Raw genomic sequence first — 18167 nt, 5'->3', positions numbered from 1 at the left:
AAATCACTTTCTAATCACAGAACTCAGGTTGAAGTATTTTTAAATTTCAGATTTTGGGGAAGAAAAAGTTTGATTTTCTGGCTAAACTCCATGTAGATGTGATTGTAATTAATCCATTGTCTCTTTCAGGACTGGATGCTCCAAGAGATTTAAGTGCCAGTGAGGTTCAGTCAGAAGCAGCTGTGATAAGCTGGAGGCCTCCACGCGCTCCTGTTACTGGTTATGTCCTCATCTACGAGTCCATTGATGGCAGAGTCAAGGTATAGAATGATTCTATAGCACTTGTAACCGAACTAGAAGGGCTCAAAACTGGGCTGTAGAGATGCTCTGAAGTGTCCATCAATGGCGCATAATTATGTGGTTAAGTAAACAGTAAAATACTAAGTACTTCTTTCAGTGCCAGCTGGAACACAAATGCATTTAAAAGTGCTTTCCTACATTATATCCTGACACAGAAGCTCAGTTGCAGCCTGAATTTTGACATCTCTCCACAATATGGATAAAAGCGCAAGCAACCGTTTTCCCTCATTCCAAACCTGTATGGAATTCCTCTTTCTAAACCCAGGAGAGTCCATCCCTGTGCCAGTGAGGTGTGTAAGGCAGGATGAATCGCCTCTGAAAGTGCCTCTTGCTCCCCAATAAATGTGTTATAGTCCTACATGAATAGATTACATTAGATGTTTAAATATGAATGGGGTGAACCCCAGCAAAAGTGACAGATGATTTTGGATGCCCGGCCTGTTACATCACATTCTGATTTTCAAGAAGGCAAATTTGCTAAGCTTACAGAGAATCAGTCTTCTAAAGGTACAGAAAAACTGCCTTTTGAAGACTGGAGTATGATACTTCCTAAAGGATGATTCTTCTCCATTTTTTGTGAGTTTCACAGGGACATCTATACAATGTGTAGGTTCAAGGCATGTAAACGTTTATGCCAATGTGCTTTTAAACCACACAGCTTGTACATTACGATGGTAAACATTTGTTTCCAGGCAACTTTTCTCGAACTTCTAAAGAAAGTTAGCTTGATAAAATTCTTAGAGAAATACAAGCTTTGTATTAAATAATTTAGATAGATAAAATTGCCGTAAATAATTATCACCAAAAAATAATGTGACAAACTAAAATATGGAAGAGTTTCAGTCATTACAATTTTCTCACTGAGATTTCCCTGTATTTTTTCTCCTCCCCATAGGAAGTCATCCTGAACCCCGAGACAACTTCCTACGGCCTGGCAGAGCTGAGCCCGTCTACCCAGTACACGGTGAAACTCCAGGCGCTGAGCGGATCCCTGAGGAGCAAAACGATCCAGACTGTTTTCACCACAAGTAAGGCCCTTGGAGCACGTGCACGGCCAAAATAACATCTAAGGTGCTGCTTTCAGGACAGAGATGAGCTCTGCGATAAGCAGACACAGACCTCAGCGGTGTTTTCTAACCCGATTGTCAGTGTGCACTCCGTTTGCTTGTAGTGTCCGTGTAAAATCGCTGTTCCCCTGAGCTGTAGTGTCATCTGCTTCCCTTGAAATGGCAGGATAAAATGATTTTCTTTATATCCACCCAAATCACCTCTATAGTCCTCTTTGTGATGCAACATCCTGCCTTTCCCATGTAAAATATCGACCTCTTTAAAATCCAAACTGACACTCTGATTTACCTCTGTATTGATGCGTAGCAAGCTGTTAAAACAAGTCAGTGCTTTAAGGTGAAATGAAGCAAACCACATACACAAAAAGATCAGTTCAGTGCTCTGAGGAGATGAATTTCTGGGCAGGTTTTATTATCTTCTTTTTGAGATGGGTTTTTGCAAAGCCACACAGCACGTTCCACCTCTAAGAAGACAGCTCTCCAGTGAACTGTGTGTAGGAATAATGTAGTCTGAGGGTCACTTTACAGCTGATATTAAAAAAAACCACAGTTGTTTTTCAGTATTAACTGAATTAAATTCTAGGTAGCTAAGGCACAGGGACCTACAACGCTCTGGAATAGGAGCAACAACCTCTCTGTAAGCAGCCACCGTGTAAAACTCTCCTGCGGATACATCTAGAACAACACGTAATTAGACCTTGGGATGAAAATGTTAATGGCCTAAGTGAATTAATAAAAAAAATAAGTAAAATAAAAGCTATTTTTGGGACTAGAAATTGTTCTGACTGCAACAATGTTTTTATCCTATTGTCAGAAAGAAATGCTTAATGACATTTCCCTTGTAATTGCTGATTTCTTAAAGATTGCTTTCTGTTTTCTCATGTGTGTCCAGCTGGTCTTCTCTACCCATACCCTAAAGACTGCTCCCAGGCTCTCCTGAATGGAGAAACCACCTCTGGGCTCTACACGATTTATGTGAATGGGGACAAGACTCAACCTCTGCAAGTTTTCTGTGACATGAGTGAGGACGGGGGCGGATGGATTGTGAGTAAGAGGGAGAAGGGACTGCATCTCCTGTGCTAAGAGCAGGGGTAGCGGATCCCACCCCTGCTCATCTATGGCATCCCTTGTAATGCTCTAAATCAGAGTAGTGCTGGCTTGACTATAAATTTGGGGAATTATATCTCAGGTAGGACACCTAGATGCCTAGAACAAGGCTACCAGCTCTTTCCGTAGTTGGAGGGGAGAAAGGTGTCCCCAAAGGATGGGTCACATCAGGGATTTCAGCGCCTAGGAAACGCCCTGAGCTCTCTCCACTGGCTATAGCAGGTGCTGAAATGACCATCTTAGATCAGATACATACCTTCCAAACAGCTGATTAGATAAGAGGAGGGTGAACTGATTCTATTTGAATTAGAGAGACAGTGATGGAGGTTAAAGCATAGGCCAGAGAAGGTGTCTGTTCAGCAGACATGGTGTGAGGGCTGGATGGGCTTCCCAGGCCATGAAAAATGTGACATATTCCAACCAGCCAACAAATGAATGGCAATAAAAATGCCAACTCCCTGTACTGATGTCCTCAAACCTGAACATTTCAGAGGGACCCAGGTCACAGAAAGGAAGAGGAACTGGAGAAATCTATGGCTGGGAGATCAGAGGATGTAGAACATCTAGGCTGATAAACACAGACCTGTATACAGGCTGTTAAAAAAGCAGAAAGCAGGGAATAAAAGGTCACGTCACTCAGGGGAGCCCAGGAACCCCATAGATGAACTGGAGACTTTAAAAAAGCAAAGAATATTCAACAGACTTGGTGTTATTCCCCAATTATTGTGAGACTGGTGCTTTGGGTGGTAAGGGAAGGGGAGCAGCAATGCCAACCTCTGCATTTGTAAAAGCTGCATTGCTTTTGCCCTGTCTGATAACACACTGATAACTTCTGATAACACTCCTTGCGTGTGGTGTTCCAAGGTGTTCCTGAGGCGTCAGAATGGAAGGGAAGATTTCTACAGGAACTGGAAGACTTACGTGGCTGGTTTTGGAGATCCTAAGGATGAATTCTGGATAGGTAAGTTGCAATAATTTGTCTTTTAAAAAAGAAAACTAAAAACCCAAAAGACTAGCAGCCACTTTGAAGCCTTTGTTTGGTTGTCAAGAGTATTTGTAGATGGGAACATGCTCCAAGTGAAGGAGGGTAGGGACAGCGTGCTGCGAGGGACATTGAAATTGCCATGTCCAAGCCAGGCCCTGCAGTGGCAGTTCATAGATGTCACTGAACATACCAAACCGACGCTCACTGGTGCTCTGTCAGGAGTTAACCTGAGACACAACTGCAAACCTCCTTCTCCCTGTACTCCTAGGATGCTCCCAGCAACAAAAGCAAAGTGGGGAAAATAGAAGTGAAAAGCAAATTTTCAAAGATTGTGGTACATTTTATTTGTTTGTAAATGGAAAACAATGATGATCTCACAACACAACTGTGATTACTTTTCCCAAAGTGCTCCCTGCTGCTGTGATTTGAAGGGCAGAGGTCTCTCAATCAACCTGGTTTTATCTATTTGATGTTCTGCTAACATTACAGCTGAAACAGCTCACTTTCCTCACCAGTGTTTATGCTTTGATGTATCTGCACAGGCCATTATCATCTCCTTTATGGCCTACATGATGGTAGAGAAATGAACACGGGGAGACAAATGGATTGTTCATTTGCATCCACAGGTCTGGAGAACCTGCACAAAATCACCTCTCAGGGCCAGTACGAGCTGCGTGTGGATCTGCAGGACAGAGGCGAGACAGCTTATGCCGTCTACGACAGGTTCAGCGTTGGAGACGCAAAGAGCAGATACCGGCTGAGAGTGGACGGGTACAGTGGCACAGCAGGTGACGTTATTTATATTTTCCTTCTGCTTTGAAATTTCCTCCCACTTGGCTCAAGGTAACAGTGTGAGAATGTTGCAAATCATCATCGCAGCAGGTACATCTTGTATGTCAGGTGTTGGAAAATATGAACATACCAATATATTTTATGTTTCCATTTTCAATCTTCCAGTCGTTTAGGTGCCACATTTTATGGCATGCTTATGACAGAATATAAACAAGTACATTAAACAGCCACATATCTCATTTGGCCAATGCCTGACTGCCATTTATACAGCTAATTATAGCTTGGCACAGCCTCATCTCTTGTCAGTGGAATATGCGGCAGAGTCCCACTGTAACATGATTTGTAATTTTACTGAACAAATCATCTGCCTTTTGTAATCATACCAGGGCAAACCCTGCAGCCTTTATTGAGTCCTCTTCAGAGTTTCAGAGGATTAAGAGATAAATCCAGCTCCCTGGGATGTCTTAAAAGGAGGTCGTTTTCAGGCTGCAAGGTGCATAAAACAGACCACAGAGACGTGTGTGTACAAATCCTGCTCTGTGAGCACCACATGAGCAAGCTTTACAGGCAGCGCATGGCACAGTACAAATATTTTCTGCAAAATGGTCACTCTCATGTAATCTAAACTGAGCAAACCACTCACTTTGCCCTTTGTTTTGTCTCCCTCATCCAGGTGATTCCATGATGTACCATAATGGAAGGTCCTTCTCCACCTATGACAAGGACAATGATTCTGCCATCACCAACTGTGCTTTGTCATACAAGGGTGCATTCTGGTACAAGAATTGTCACCGAGTCAATCTGATGGGCAGATACGGTGACAACAGCCACAGTCAGGTAAGATTGGTGTTTGAAGGCTTCTGTAATGCATTAGAAGAAGGAAATTGCGGTTATGGGTCTGTCTGGTGGTTCAGGTGGCCAGACGTCAGAGCACCAACCAGGCACGTTGTCCAGACCAAAGAATCATAGGGAAAGATCATAGAATTATAGAATAATGAAATTGTAGAATAGTTTGTGTTGAAGGGACCTTCCCAGCTCCCCCAGTGCCCCCCCTGCCATGAGCAGGGACATCTTCACCAGCTCAGGTTGCTCAGAGCCCCGTCCAGCCTGGCCTGGGATGTCTCCAGCGATGGTTCATCCACCACCTCTCTGGCCAACCTGGGCCAGGCTCTCACCACCTTCAGGGCCAACAATTTCTTCCTCATGTCTGGCCTGATTATGGGCAATTGCTCACAAAACAAGAATTTAATGTCACGGGAATATCCCAAATGTGCAGGGAACAATCGTAGTTTTCAACATGGGAAACAAAACATTCTTCCTGCCACGAAAGCCAGGCAGAGAGTGACAGCTCTGGGGACAGCACGTGGGTTTGTACAGGTGCCAGTAGCCACAGCCCTGTGCTTCCCAAAGCCCCTCTGCTTTGTCGTGCCTCTGTTCCCAAGACAGAAAACAGCCTGTGAGCTGAAACGTGGGCAGCAAAGGCTGCCAAGGGGAGAAATGAACGTGCGACCTCCCACACTTCACCTTTGTCTTTGCAGGGTGTTAACTGGTTCCACTGGAAGGGCCACGAATATTCCATCCAGTTTGCGGAGATGAAGCTCAGACCCTCCAGCTTCCGAAATCTGGAAGGAAGACGAAAGCGAGCGTAAAGCCCCAGGGGTGGCGAGGGGGCTCCGGGCAGGGTGATGGGGGGTGGGATATAGTGCGGGGGTGTGGGGGGATCCTCTGGCATCACTGGGTGGTGGGTGTGAGGACCTGGGAGTGGTACCAAAGCATCGGTGACCCTTGGCCCAACAGAGGCTTCTGCGGCAGCCCCAGCAACAAGCCTTAAGTGTCCCAGCGTCTGCAGCACAGCAGCTCTGGCTGCCCATCGTTAACGTCCTCCACACCAAAGACAACAATCTCAAGGGTTGTACGTTGTTTTACTCGTTTCTATTTTCTCAGAAAGCCTCTGAGATAGAGTTCTTCCACAAGTCTTGACTATCTCTTGGGTGGCCCAGGGTAGGGGAGGGAGGACAGTTTTTGTACATTGGTAGTTTGTTTTAGAACCAGCCATATTTTACACACGGAAATGTGTACGATTAATTATCATTATTATTATTATTAGTTATAATTGAAATTCTTTGGTCGTCGGAAAGCTTTTTGTTATATATATATATCAAGTACCACAGAGAAGGAGGGGATGGGAAGGGGAAAGCAGTATGGTTTTAAACTTAAGCATAAGATTAATATTATTAATATAATGACAAAGTAATAATAATAATGATAATAATAATAAGCTACATTTTTGTCATTTTTAAGAGAATCATGCTTTTGGAAACACAGCAGGACAGTGTCTGATTGTAATTTTTTTTTTTTTTTTTTATAAATAAAAGCACAATTACTTTTAAATAAATTTCTACTTTTTTTCATACATGTGGAGTGTGTGCATGTCCAGGGTATATTTGCTTAGATAGGGAGGTAACAGAAAGACTGAGAATGATTTGGCTGCTGAGCCCATACTGAAAACTGTTCCTTGCGTCAGTGAGTGATGATCAGTGTTCTGCTGGGTTTGCCACAGTGAAACGCCCATAAGGATTTGGTTTCTTTTAGATCGTCATTATTTTTCTTTTCCTGCCCAAAAACTTCTTATGTGTTATTTTAAGCACTCCTGACCAATGCTTGATCCGTCTAGGTGCGAATAACTAACAGAAAAATGCAAAGAAAATTCATAGTTGCTGTTAGGAACCATTGGCGACTTTGGACACTTGTGTAAATAAAGGGCTGTCTTTTTTTATATGGATGAAACCCACGTGTAGTTCCTGTGTACCACACTCTTCAGTCGAAGACAATAAAAGAGCTTTTGTTTCGAGCCGGTCTCTGCCCTGCTTCATGGTTGCGCTTTTCAGACAGAGTAAATGTTTCTGCCTCGTTCTTGGTGACCACAGGAAGGTGCCTGGGAAAGAAGCTTCACTCAGAGCAAGTATGATCATCTCTGCAATAAGGCTGACTGTGAAACTGTTAGATAAGCTCAGATATTGTTGGTTTAACATGGTGTGAAAAATTTGTACGGATGGGAAATATCACTAAAAAGCATCAAAATCAGGATGGAGGAAAGGAAGGAGGGAGGGAATCGCTTCCTTTGCCCCCTATGTCCCATCTTCCTAATTTATAAATATATTTAAAAATAATATCTTTTAAATATTGCTATTATTTTTAATTGCAATCTTTGGATTATTGCATTTCTGAGCTTTAGCTTATCTTTCATTTTTGGCTCGCAGGAGCTCAGTCACAGCACATGTCAAAGAAGGAACTCCTATTTAATTTCTTCATGAATAATATTTTGTGTACTTTGGATTAATATCTTTCCCCAACCCCAATTTGAAGTTATACTAGTGAATATTTGTTTTGCATAGGGAACACAAGCTGCAGAACTATATGAAATTAATTCTCTGTAGCTAATAGCCCTTCTTCGATGTTTGTCAGAGCAAATGATTGGCAGTTTGAAAGAGAGCAAATCCAGTAATGAAGAAATATACTCCACTCTCAAGATGCTTTTCAAATTATCAGTGAGTGGCACTAATATGTATAACTGGGGACTTGAAAGCTCTTTTAGTCTGTTTGCAGACGCTCGGAAGAGGAATTGACATTTATGAAATGATTTCCTCATTTCTAATAACATCACAGAGCTGACTGTGTGTGATGTCATTTAGCTCGGCAGATCCGAAGGGGGCAGCTGGAGACGGGCTCGGATTTGTACCTCACTCCAGAAATGACACGAACACACTGCATAGAAGAAAGACGATATTTCCTGTAATTACTCGCTGACAGATGCCCTGCTTGTTATTTTTCGTGATCACTGCTGCAAGAGAGAAACTGGCAAACCCTTGAAGTACCAGATGCCAAAACACCCTTCAGAGCTGACACAACCTTGACTCAGTACCAAGCAGCTCCACCATGGGCTATTGGATGGGATATTTGCTTTCTGGTTTTTCTTCCAGCATTGTCAGAATAGTTGAAAACCACCCTCAGTTTTAAAATGTATTTATAAACCTGCCAAGGGTGCATCAAATTGCTGTCTGGGTGGTTTGTCAACCGGGAAAACCATAAGCTACCTTAGTGCTGATGTTAATACTTGAAGTGTATTAACTAAGAGCTTGATGCTACCCACGTCTGAGCCCAGGAGAGCACCCTCTGCTGCACCATCCCTGGGTGCTGCTCTCTTGCCTCTTCTGATGCTGTTCCATTTTGTTCATTAATCAAGGGAACTGATGTCACCTGGTGCTGGGTTAAATGTAACCACAAAAGCAGAGCATCTTTCCCTGGCCTGCACTGGTGAATCAGCCCAAACTATCGCAGTGATCTGCAACCAGAGAAACCTTCTACTTCCTATCTTTCCTGGACAAAGATGTCACTTTATTCAAAATTACAAGTCTGACTTGCTTTGCTTTAAGAGGGATTGGGTGTCATTGGGGTTAAAGAGTGTGTAAAACTCAGAATCGATTTTAAGGTGATCCAGTGGCTGTTCCCTCAGTCAGGGTCAGTCTTTGCTGCCTGAATCCAAAACTGCAGCCTTGAAAAACCTTCCTGCAGCTTCCACATTAACTCTGAAGGCTGTTAAACTCCGCAGGAGCAGCCCTTTGCCTTTTTTCCCTTTTCCCTTTCCATTACCTTTTCCTTTTAAGCATTCTTTTTGCTGAACCTAATGAACTTTCTCCATCAGACCTTGAGTAGTAGAAAGGAAAGCCAGCTAGAAATGCTTGGGTGTCATCAATAAACAGCAGTTTGATCCTGCCCCCAGAAAATAGCAAGGTGTAGGCATCAGCTTCATCGATATCTTGTCACTTCATACTTTTGTCTTCCAGACATGTGTCATTTTCATTGAAACGCTCTTGACTCCAGTCTTTGTTCATATGCCTTTTTCTTGGGTATTTCCCCAGCAGCCTCAGCAGGTAAAGAAATCTCAGCTTGTAGAGCCAGAGCAGCTTTGTGTGGGTACAACATATGTTTGTCTTGATCAACAAGGTGTGGTTTGTCACCAAGAGACTGCGAGCAAATATCAGCAAAAGCTGGACATATGATCTTTGTTCTTGGAAGGCTGAGAGCCTCACTGTAAAAAAACACATCTTAATCAGACCTTCAATCTAGATAATAACATGACCTCTCTGTGGTGAAGAAGCAGCTGGTTTAGGTGAGAGGGAAAGATATTTCTCAGAAAAAAAAAAGAATTAAATACCAATGTAAGAACAGCTCTGGCTTTCTGGCTCATCCTTGGCTGCTCACAAGCTGGTCCTGGCTCCAGCCCAAGAAGTTTAGCAGCAGCAACACAAACCTGGCAATTGTATGGTGAAGAGGTTTTCACTTGATTTATCAACCTTGGTGAGGAATTTCCACAGAGCTGAGAATAAGTCTCCATCCGAGCTTATATCAATCATGTTCCTTCTGCAAAATGAATCAGTCCTATTTCATTTAGCACTGGAAATGACATCCTGAGTGGAGGACGGAGCAGGAAAATATAACGACATGCAAGCATTTCAACACTTCTGTAATTTAAAGTTTTCTGGAGGTAGTAGGAGTCGGAAATAAAGAGGAGGTTACTGCATTACATATAGTTAAACAAGCTGATGTTTGACCCAAGTGTACAATCTGTCTGTCTTTCATCCCTTCTACTCCTACATTTAGACATTTGCACACTGAAAAACCCACTTCAGTTTTAGTCACTCTCCAAGTGTGGGGAACTCAACGTGTTAGTGAGATGGTATCTGAAGAGTTACTCACTTGTGCCCTTTTAGGTGCCATTGAGGATAAGGGTGTTTGTTTCTTTTTAGGGTAAAAATCTCTGTTCAGAACCTCAGAAATTCCAAAAGTTTGGGCTGAGCTCTTCAAACGGGTCTCGCAATGTAGGAGCCCCAAGTCCCATTCCTTAGTGCTGGTGATTTACTTCCCCAACTTGGCTTCTCAGAGACTGCAGAGAGGGACAGAGGGGACAGATTTAAAACGGCAGCTGTGGCTGTGCCATCAGACAGGAGCTTGCAAAGGGCCTCCCAGTATCCCCAGTGCAGCTCCCAAGAGCCAGCCTCACACTTTCCAGCCTCTGGATACAGAGGAGCCTGCAGAGCCCTTGCACTATGTGCAGAATGGGTGCTAGTCACGGTGTATTAATGGCAAAGAGGTTTTTCTGCAGTACAACATGCAGTGTAACTAACAGCTGCTGTTATTCACAAGATTGGGACTCCCTGTGCTTGGATTCCCGCAGGGAAAGGTTAATTCTGGCTGCACCTCCCACCTGCCACGCACCAGCAAAACCACTTCAAAGTCATCCTGAAACCATCAGGGACACACGGAGAGCGATGAAGTCAAAGGGCCCGATGATTTCACTTATTCACCCCTTTGTCAGGTACTTTCCTCAGAGGAAATCATTCAGCTTCCTGTGTTTTTACTGTAAATTAGGTGCTGCAAAGAGGAAAGAAAAAAGACCAAGACAGACAGATTAGGAGGGGAAAAAAAAGCCAACCAAACACATGGATGGTTTTGATACAGATAATCCCTTTCAGAGCCGCTTCTGTGGCTCCCTGTGCTAAGGCATCCCCCTTCTTTATAGTTGTGCAGTAAAGGCTTCAAAACAACAGCAAACCTGAAATTTTGTCCACTATTTAAACTGAAAGTACTTTCAGGACCGAAAGTGTTGGTTTCCTCCCTGCCCTTCCCCTGCCGCTTTACTTTTGCTTTACTTCGTGCCTTGTCCCTCTGTTTCTGTATCTGATGGAGAGGAGAAATAGTGTGAAAAAGACCATTTCTTGTCCAAATAGCATAGAATAAAAATCCAGGCTGTGTCACTAGAGAGTTCAACCATTCAGATTTATTCTCAAAGACAATTTACACTTTTTCATCAAACCAATGGTGAAAGTTTCAGCTTTAGGGAGAGTTGGGATTTCTTTTATTAAGAAGATGTTGTAGATTTCCATGCAAATAGGATGATGCTTGTAAAGAAAGTACTTAGGAAAAACATAAATAAATAAAAATGAAGCTGTCTTCCCAAGAATAAAAGTTTCAAAGAGAATTTCTGAAGTAGCCCCCACAGAGATGTTTCAAGTCCATTATGACAGATGCAAGAAGTGCAACTGGCCGAGATAAACTGAAAAATATTTATAAAATCCCTTTCATTCTGAGTATACATATGCCCTGAAATATTAGAATTTTCCCTTGAAAATCAATAGTAAAGGTGAACTCAGTTCCCCAAGCTGTCCATTTTTATATATGTGAAGTACAAACTGAGCATCCTCTACCTTCTAGTGGCCAGACTACCTGGAAATAACACACCCCACTGCAGTGCTGACACATCAGTCACATTCATTGCAGGTGCTTTATTGATAAGAAGTTCATCGGACCAATGGCACAGATGGCAGCAGTGTATTTTCAACAGTCTCCCCTCAGCCCCAAGGCATCTGCTCTGAAGCTCTGTGTGAATATATTCCAACCATGGCAATACTTGGATACCTGGGGGGTTTATGGGAGAGGATAGCCTGATTTCATATTTTCAGTTCCACCTGCCCAGCCTGATCTTTGCTTTCCAAGAGGCTTCCCAGGCACTCACTGCTGCAGCCGCTGCTCTGAACTCTTCTCACTGTTAAGGTCTCTCAGCTCCCAAAAATTCAGTTTCCCTGAGCAAAACCTCAGCTCTAACCCCTGCTTCACCCCAAACCCTTGTCTACAGAGCTGAAAACCAGCTCGTGGAGTCTCTCTCAGCTGCAAGGGGAAACAGGATGGCTCTGCCTATAGACTGCCACACACATAACCATGCAGGTGGAAATGTGTGTCTGTCTGTCTTTGTCTGTGTCCCTTAGCTGTGCCCACTTGTGGCTGCTGCCATCAGACCAAGGGAAGAATTCAGATAGGAAACTCCCCTGGTAAAATCCCGTGTGCTGAGGATATAATAAGTCACTTTAGGTGACACATCCCTGGTCACCTCAGTGTGACAGGGTGCAGTCCCTCCAGCTGCTTTCTGTTTGCTTGCACAGGCAAGCGTGGGCTGGCGTGGGCTTGGAGAGGCCCATGGGCCACAGCTCGACCAGGGCTTCCCCAGCATTTTGTGGGGACCCTGCCAGCCTTCAAATGATGCCCCAAGTGCAGGGGAAGCCCAGCTGTGAGCTGCCAAATAGTTTCAGCCTTCAGTGATTCAGCTGTGCTTCAACAGGTAATATACATGTATATATGCATCCACATATGTATGCATATGTAGAAACTATCCATATCTGTATATGCACTTGTCCACAAATATCCATCTGTACTAGGGTGTGTTGTGCACCAGACCAAGTGTGTAGGTATATAGAATCATAGAATCATTTTAGTTGGAACAGACCCTAAGGATCATTGAGTCCAACCATAACCTAACTCTAGCACTAAACCATGTCCCTAAAGACCTAATTTATATGCCTTTTAAACATCTCCAGGGATGGTGACTCCACCAGGTGTGCGCACACACACACATTTATACATATATAAATATAATCATTGCAAGGCTGGGAGGTGTTTAGCTAAGCATCATTGGCATAAAGACCCCAAAGTACTACCAGTTCGGCATAAATTTCACTATTTCAGAAACTGCTGTGGTTTCAGATGGTGAGCTGATACAAACACCTGTGGCTGCTAAGTCCCACCAGCAACACACTACCTGTACACAGAAATCTCCAATGCTCCAGAATATGTTGATGGATAATCCCTTTCACTCCTGTTAGTGTGATAGAAGCACATTTATCTTTCTCGTTATTGTGTGTTTATGTGTAGACATTCTCCAATTTCTGTAGCAATCAGTTCATTCACTTATGTGTATGCTTCAAAGCACAGCACAGAAAAAAGACAGGAAGAACTGAAGAGGTGTCTGTGTCCCGGGAGGGATTCGCCCCAGAGCAGAGCTTGCTGTATGTGCCTAAAGCCTGAGCAGACACGGAATATAATCAAAGTAAAGGAACAGAAATCATCTACTTGTAGCTTTGTTTAATGCTCCTAGCTGCAAAGTTTTGCTTTTCCCAGGGCAGGGTTTTACCAGTCTGTGCCTTTAGAGCTTACCTCCTTGCTACGGTTTGGAAATTCTCATCAAAGATCCCATCTCCATAAAGCATTGACTTGGGAGGCTTTGCAACACATGGGGTTCTGGAGAGGTCTGTTTGTCTTAGTTGAATACTGAATAAACACCACCTGATCATGTTACCTGTGTGGATACCCAGAGACAAGAGGCAAGAGGCAAGAGACCAACTTTTCCTTTAAATGGGAGGCAGTAAAAAATGAAGATATCCCCTCAGCTCTGCCACAAAGGCAACAAAACCAAAGGCAGCTGCAACCGATGGGCTGTCTGGAGTTAGAACATGGCAAGAAAGCAGAAGATACACACGGCTGACAAGCAACTTTTTATTCCAACCACAAAGCAAACAACACATGATGAGTTTAAGGTTTCTGTAGCAAAAAGCCTGTGAGTTTTGCAGATATTACTGGTCAAAGAAATATCAGCTGCTTTATTTTTTTTGTTGAAGGCTGCATGATTAGCTACAAAACCAGACCCTATCGTGAGGACTCTGCCCCCTCCTGGGAGGTCAGATTTCCAAAGCACTGAAGGTACAGCAGATTTCTGCACTCGCCATTTCTGGAGCCAAGAGCACCTTGTTAAATGGCCATCGAGAGGTGTAGAAACATGCAATGAGAGTCTTATTTTGTATCTATTTAGTCCTGAGATAGGTATGTATGTGCATACAGACTAGTAATCAGATTGAGTGTGTAGAAAGTGAATATATGATAATAGCGTTTGCTGTTTCTGCTAGGAAATCACTTCTATTTCTGATACCTGAATGTATAATGATAGTTTTAAAATTTTTATTGGTGATTGCCATATGTGAATATGTGTGGGTATATGTTTTTTTAATATATATGTACCTCTCTCTCACAGAAAGATGTTATCTATCTCCTGTAAACAGCATGGCAAGAAATGTCCCATCAGCACAAATGCGCTGTGCATGATCCTTCAGAGCTAACAACAGCATCTAAAAGCAAGAATATTCTGTGGAGTTTCAGTGCAAACATTTCACAGAAGGCTTCAGTAATTATTATTAGTAGTAGTATTGTTATTTGCAGTGCAGTACTTCCGAGAAGCTCCAGTGGAGAAGATAGAGGTTTTTGGGGCGACTGTTGCATGAGCATCCAACACCCAGCCCAGCTGAACCTTCTCAGAACAGGACCTCCGGAAAGCAAAGACAGCGGCTCCTGAGAACACTGTCCCTTGGCACCGGGGCATCGCCGTTCAGATGTTTTTCCACTGACAACTCAACCCAACACCCAGGCTGGTGCAGCACCGCCACGTTTCTTTGAAAAACAGCCTCTCCTTCCTGGGAAGACGACTGATATTGGGGGACAAACACGACTAATAGGCTGAGGGTGTTTGCAGGGTGGTAGGAGCAGAGGTGCCTTTGTGGCCATCACAGCCCAGCCCAGGAGAAACGAATAGAGAAGCTGGCAGGCGTTGGTGTCTGCGATGGACAAAGTGAGAAAATAATAAAGGAAGGCAGGCTGTCAAAGAGGATTTTTAGCAACCAGTAGTCAAGTTAATCCTCTGACCTAGTTTCTGAAAGGCCTATATAAGGAAGAATATTCTCCACTGAGCAAGCAGCTAATAAGCAGTGCCAGCATTTAAGAGTTTGGAGTGCATCAGTTCTGAGATTCGGTTATCTCTTCCTGGAAAAAAATAAAGCAGAGAAAACAAACACTCTTGAAAAGAAAAAAATCCACCCTCCCCATCTGTTTCTAACAAAAACTTTGCACCTCAGCAATCCTGTGAGTTGGCACCGTGACCCCAAAGACATGGCTGTGTTTGCCCACTTGTGGGTGAGCTGCCAGATGGACTTCACCAGAAAGGAAAATTCCTCCCCACAAATTACCACAGGTTTATTTGATTGGGGTTAACTTCAAACCGGCCTCCCTTTGAACCACGTGTATGCACAACCAGCCGTTGGTGCAATCTTGGCACCGTACTGTTAAATTTCCCTTGTGGACTCTTTCTTTTTTCTTATGGTTTAAAGCTGTTGACAGCCTTGAATTTACAACCTGTGTAGGTAGGTCCAAGTAGGGTAGAAAGGTCTCTCACTTCAGCCAGTGTGGCCACTCTTTGGAAACTACCTCTGACTCTTGGAGCCTTCGTTTCCACTTGGTCAATGGATATTTCAAGGCTTCTTTCTTCAGCTGTAGGACCTTCCCTTTGTTTTCCAGTGGGGCTGAAGGTACTCAGCAAATGAATATGAAGTTTATCAAGCTGGACCTCAAAAAGCAGGAAAGCCAGAGCTATTGTCCAAATCTGATCATTGTGGGCCAGTTTTCACATCTGGCAGCTCTTATTTCACTGCTCATGTTGGTTCTAGCTGGGTGTACAGCAAAAATTTCTGATTTACTGAGGTGAAGGCTACGCAGTCCTTTTAAGGGTCACAAGATTATTTTTCAAGCCATTGTCCTTCCAAGAGATGCTTCATATGTTCTAGTGTAAGAGAAATCATAGTGTTTCAGTGCTTTTTACCCATATATCAAGAAAGTGTTATACCAGAAATTACACAGAAATGCCTTCCCTTCTGAGAGCCGTGGTCCCTTTCTATAGAATGAGGTACAGAAACATCAGCTCACAACACTCTGCTCCTCAGGATGAGGATGTTTTCAAGGCCATTGGGAGAAAGTGAAAACCCATTGTGCGGTGCTGTGGTTGGGGGAAGAGAGATGGTTTGGTTCATTAATCATCTAGTATCATTGATTCTGTAACTTGCTTGCTTTCTTCTTTGGTGAAGACTTACGGAAGAAGGCTTTCCTTGTATTTTTGCTTGTGTAATTGCAAAAAAAGCATAGTCAGATACAGGTGGGGACATGTGGGCATGGGGAAGAGTGAAAAATAAGAGCTACCTACTGCTATTCTATTCTGTACTTCAAATTTTTCCTAATCTTTCTTCGTTTTACATTAAATTTTACTTTTCATAGAGAAACCTGATAGAAAACACATTCTTTTGGAACCTCTCAAACACGTCAAGAGACAGCAGACCCACAACACACCTCCTTGCTCCTGGTGGTTTCTACTTTATCTGTGTCAAAACCCAAGCACAGAGGCACTAAATGCCCAGTTCTATATGGCAAATCACCACCAGAGCCAAAAACACCATCACCTTCCTCCCTCAATGGCCATTGTCATCCTACCCTTGTCCTCTTCTCCCTCCTCCTCGGGGCACAGGGATTGGGATGAGCTCAGCACACAGACAGGGGCCGTCTGGCTCCTTCCTACGTCGTCGCTGTAAAAATTTCCACTGAGCGTCCCCTGTGAAAGCAAAAAAAACCAAACTCTAAGGCTTTGCTTTAAAAAAAATAAAATAAAATAAAATAGCAAACCCCAGGGGAACATATGACACAGTCATCTCCCTCCTCCTGGTTGTTCTGCATCATCTCGTCCAACACACGCTGCCCGGTAGGAGGCCCTCTGAGAGGAATTTGCCGCAGGTGCTTGTAAAACTAACCGCATTTTTCTTGCAGCTTCGGAACCACCGGCAGCTCAAAACCCCGGGCACGGTGCGCTTGCTGCAGCCTCCAGCATCTCAAAGGGGTTTTGCTGCCGGGGGCCAGCGGACGAACCCGCTGGAGAGCACTACAATATTTTTGCCCCTCGCTAACCTTTCACTACACCTCCCTGTTTATTAGGGCTTTAAAGCGCTCCGGCACGCTTGTGGGTTTCTGTAAAATTGCAAAACAAGAAATGGCCCCTGATTCTCAGGAAACCATACAAAACCACAGCAGAAATCTGTCAGCTCGGCTGAAGCGTGTTCTAACTGTGCCTGTCGCAATAGGGATGGGGGAACTAATACAGCCCAAACAGAAAACTGACCTGGCGTTAGCTGCAACGAAAACAAAAATAAAAACCTGCCTCAGCTCTCAAGTAAATATTGTCTCATTTTTAGTTTTCCTTCATCATTTTGAGCAGTTTGGGGTTTTCCTTGGATAAACCTCTCAAGGCAAAGCACATCTGGAATATTGTGTCCAGTTGTGGCCCCTCAGCTCCAGAAGGACAGGGAACTGCTGGAGAGAGTCCAGCGCAGCCACCAAGATGCTGAAGGGAGTGGAGCATCTCCCGTGTGAGGAAAGGCTGAGGGAGCTGGGGCTCTGGAGCTGGAGAAGAGGAGACTGAGGAGGGACTCATTCATGTTTACAGATATGTAAAGGGTGAGTGTCAGGAGGATGGAGCCAGGCTCTTCTCGGTGACAACCAGTGACAGGACAAGGGGTACAAACTGGAACACAAAAGGTTCCACTTAAATTTGAGAAGAAACTTCTTCCTGGTGAGGGTGTCAGAGCCTGGCCCAGGCTGCCCAGGGAGGCTGTGGAGTCTCCTTCTCTGCAGACATTCAAACCCGCCTGGACACCTTCCTGTGGAACCTCAGCTGGGTGTTCCTGCTCCATGGGGGATTGCACTGGATGAGCTTTCCAGGTCCCTTCCAACCCCTGACATTCTGGGATTCTGTGTGATTCTGTGAGATGCTCAGTGTTTTCCCATGGGGAGCAGTCCCCGGGAAGGGCTGGACCCCCCTGGCTCCTCATGCAGAGGATGGTGCACATGGGCTCTCAGCTCTGGTCCCTCCCAAAACCCACAGTGACACCTTCCCCTCTTATCATCCTCATCTTTAATGCGTTTTGCTCCAAGCCAAAGCTCTGGCACACAGCTCCTTTTGCTCCTTGTCTCACGGAGTTCTATTATCAGCTGCTGGGGGCTGCTCCTGGGGTCACAGCCCTTTGGGTCTGGTTACCCTGCAGGGTTCATATTAAAGAGCACACCTTGATTTTGCTTTTCCTTATTCTTTCCCATCATCTGAGATTTGGGGCAGCTGTTCTGCTGTATGACTGAGCTCTCTGTTTGCCCAGGTGGAAATGGAGCCT

General features: G+C 44.1%; 1 protein-coding gene and 1 long non-coding RNA gene across 12 annotated transcripts in view; one reads left to right on the top strand and one right to left on the bottom strand.

Moving 5' to 3' along the window:
* Positions 1-7102, top strand: part of TNC (tenascin C) — a 68538-nt gene extending 61436 nt beyond the window's left edge. For all 9 annotated transcript variants that reach the window (XM_065854128.2, XM_065854130.2, XM_071817319.1 and 6 more), the window contains 7 exons: positions 130-260; positions 1196-1328; positions 2260-2411; positions 3339-3435; positions 4086-4247; positions 4925-5088; positions 5790-7102. In XM_065854128.2, coding sequence (XP_065710200.2) covers positions 130-260; positions 1196-1328; positions 2260-2411; positions 3339-3435; positions 4086-4247; positions 4925-5088; positions 5790-5900 — 950 coding nt within the window. In that variant the 3' untranslated portion in view covers positions 5901-7102. The remainder of the gene's footprint in view (positions 1-129; positions 261-1195; positions 1329-2259; positions 2412-3338; positions 3436-4085; positions 4248-4924; positions 5089-5789) is intronic.
* Positions 7103-13302: 6200 nt separating this feature from the next.
* LOC136110315 (uncharacterized) overlaps positions 13303-18167 on the bottom strand; it is a 92878-nt gene continuing 88013 nt past the window's right edge. For 2 of the 3 annotated variants that reach the window (XR_011742002.1, XR_010652603.2), the window contains one exon: positions 13303-16561. This is a non-coding gene — a long non-coding RNA (uncharacterized lncRNA). The remainder of the gene's footprint in view (positions 16562-18167) is intronic. The other variant, XR_011742003.1, reaches the window with a different exon arrangement.

Source organism: Patagioenas fasciata, chromosome 20 (genome assembly GCF_037038585.1).
Source record: "Patagioenas fasciata isolate bPatFas1 chromosome 20, bPatFas1.hap1, whole genome shotgun sequence".
NCBI classification, from domain to species: Eukaryota; Metazoa; Chordata; class Aves; order Columbiformes; family Columbidae; genus Patagioenas; species Patagioenas fasciata.
The sequence above is the reverse complement of the archived record's forward strand: the minus strand, read 5'-3'. Positions and strand labels throughout refer to the sequence as shown.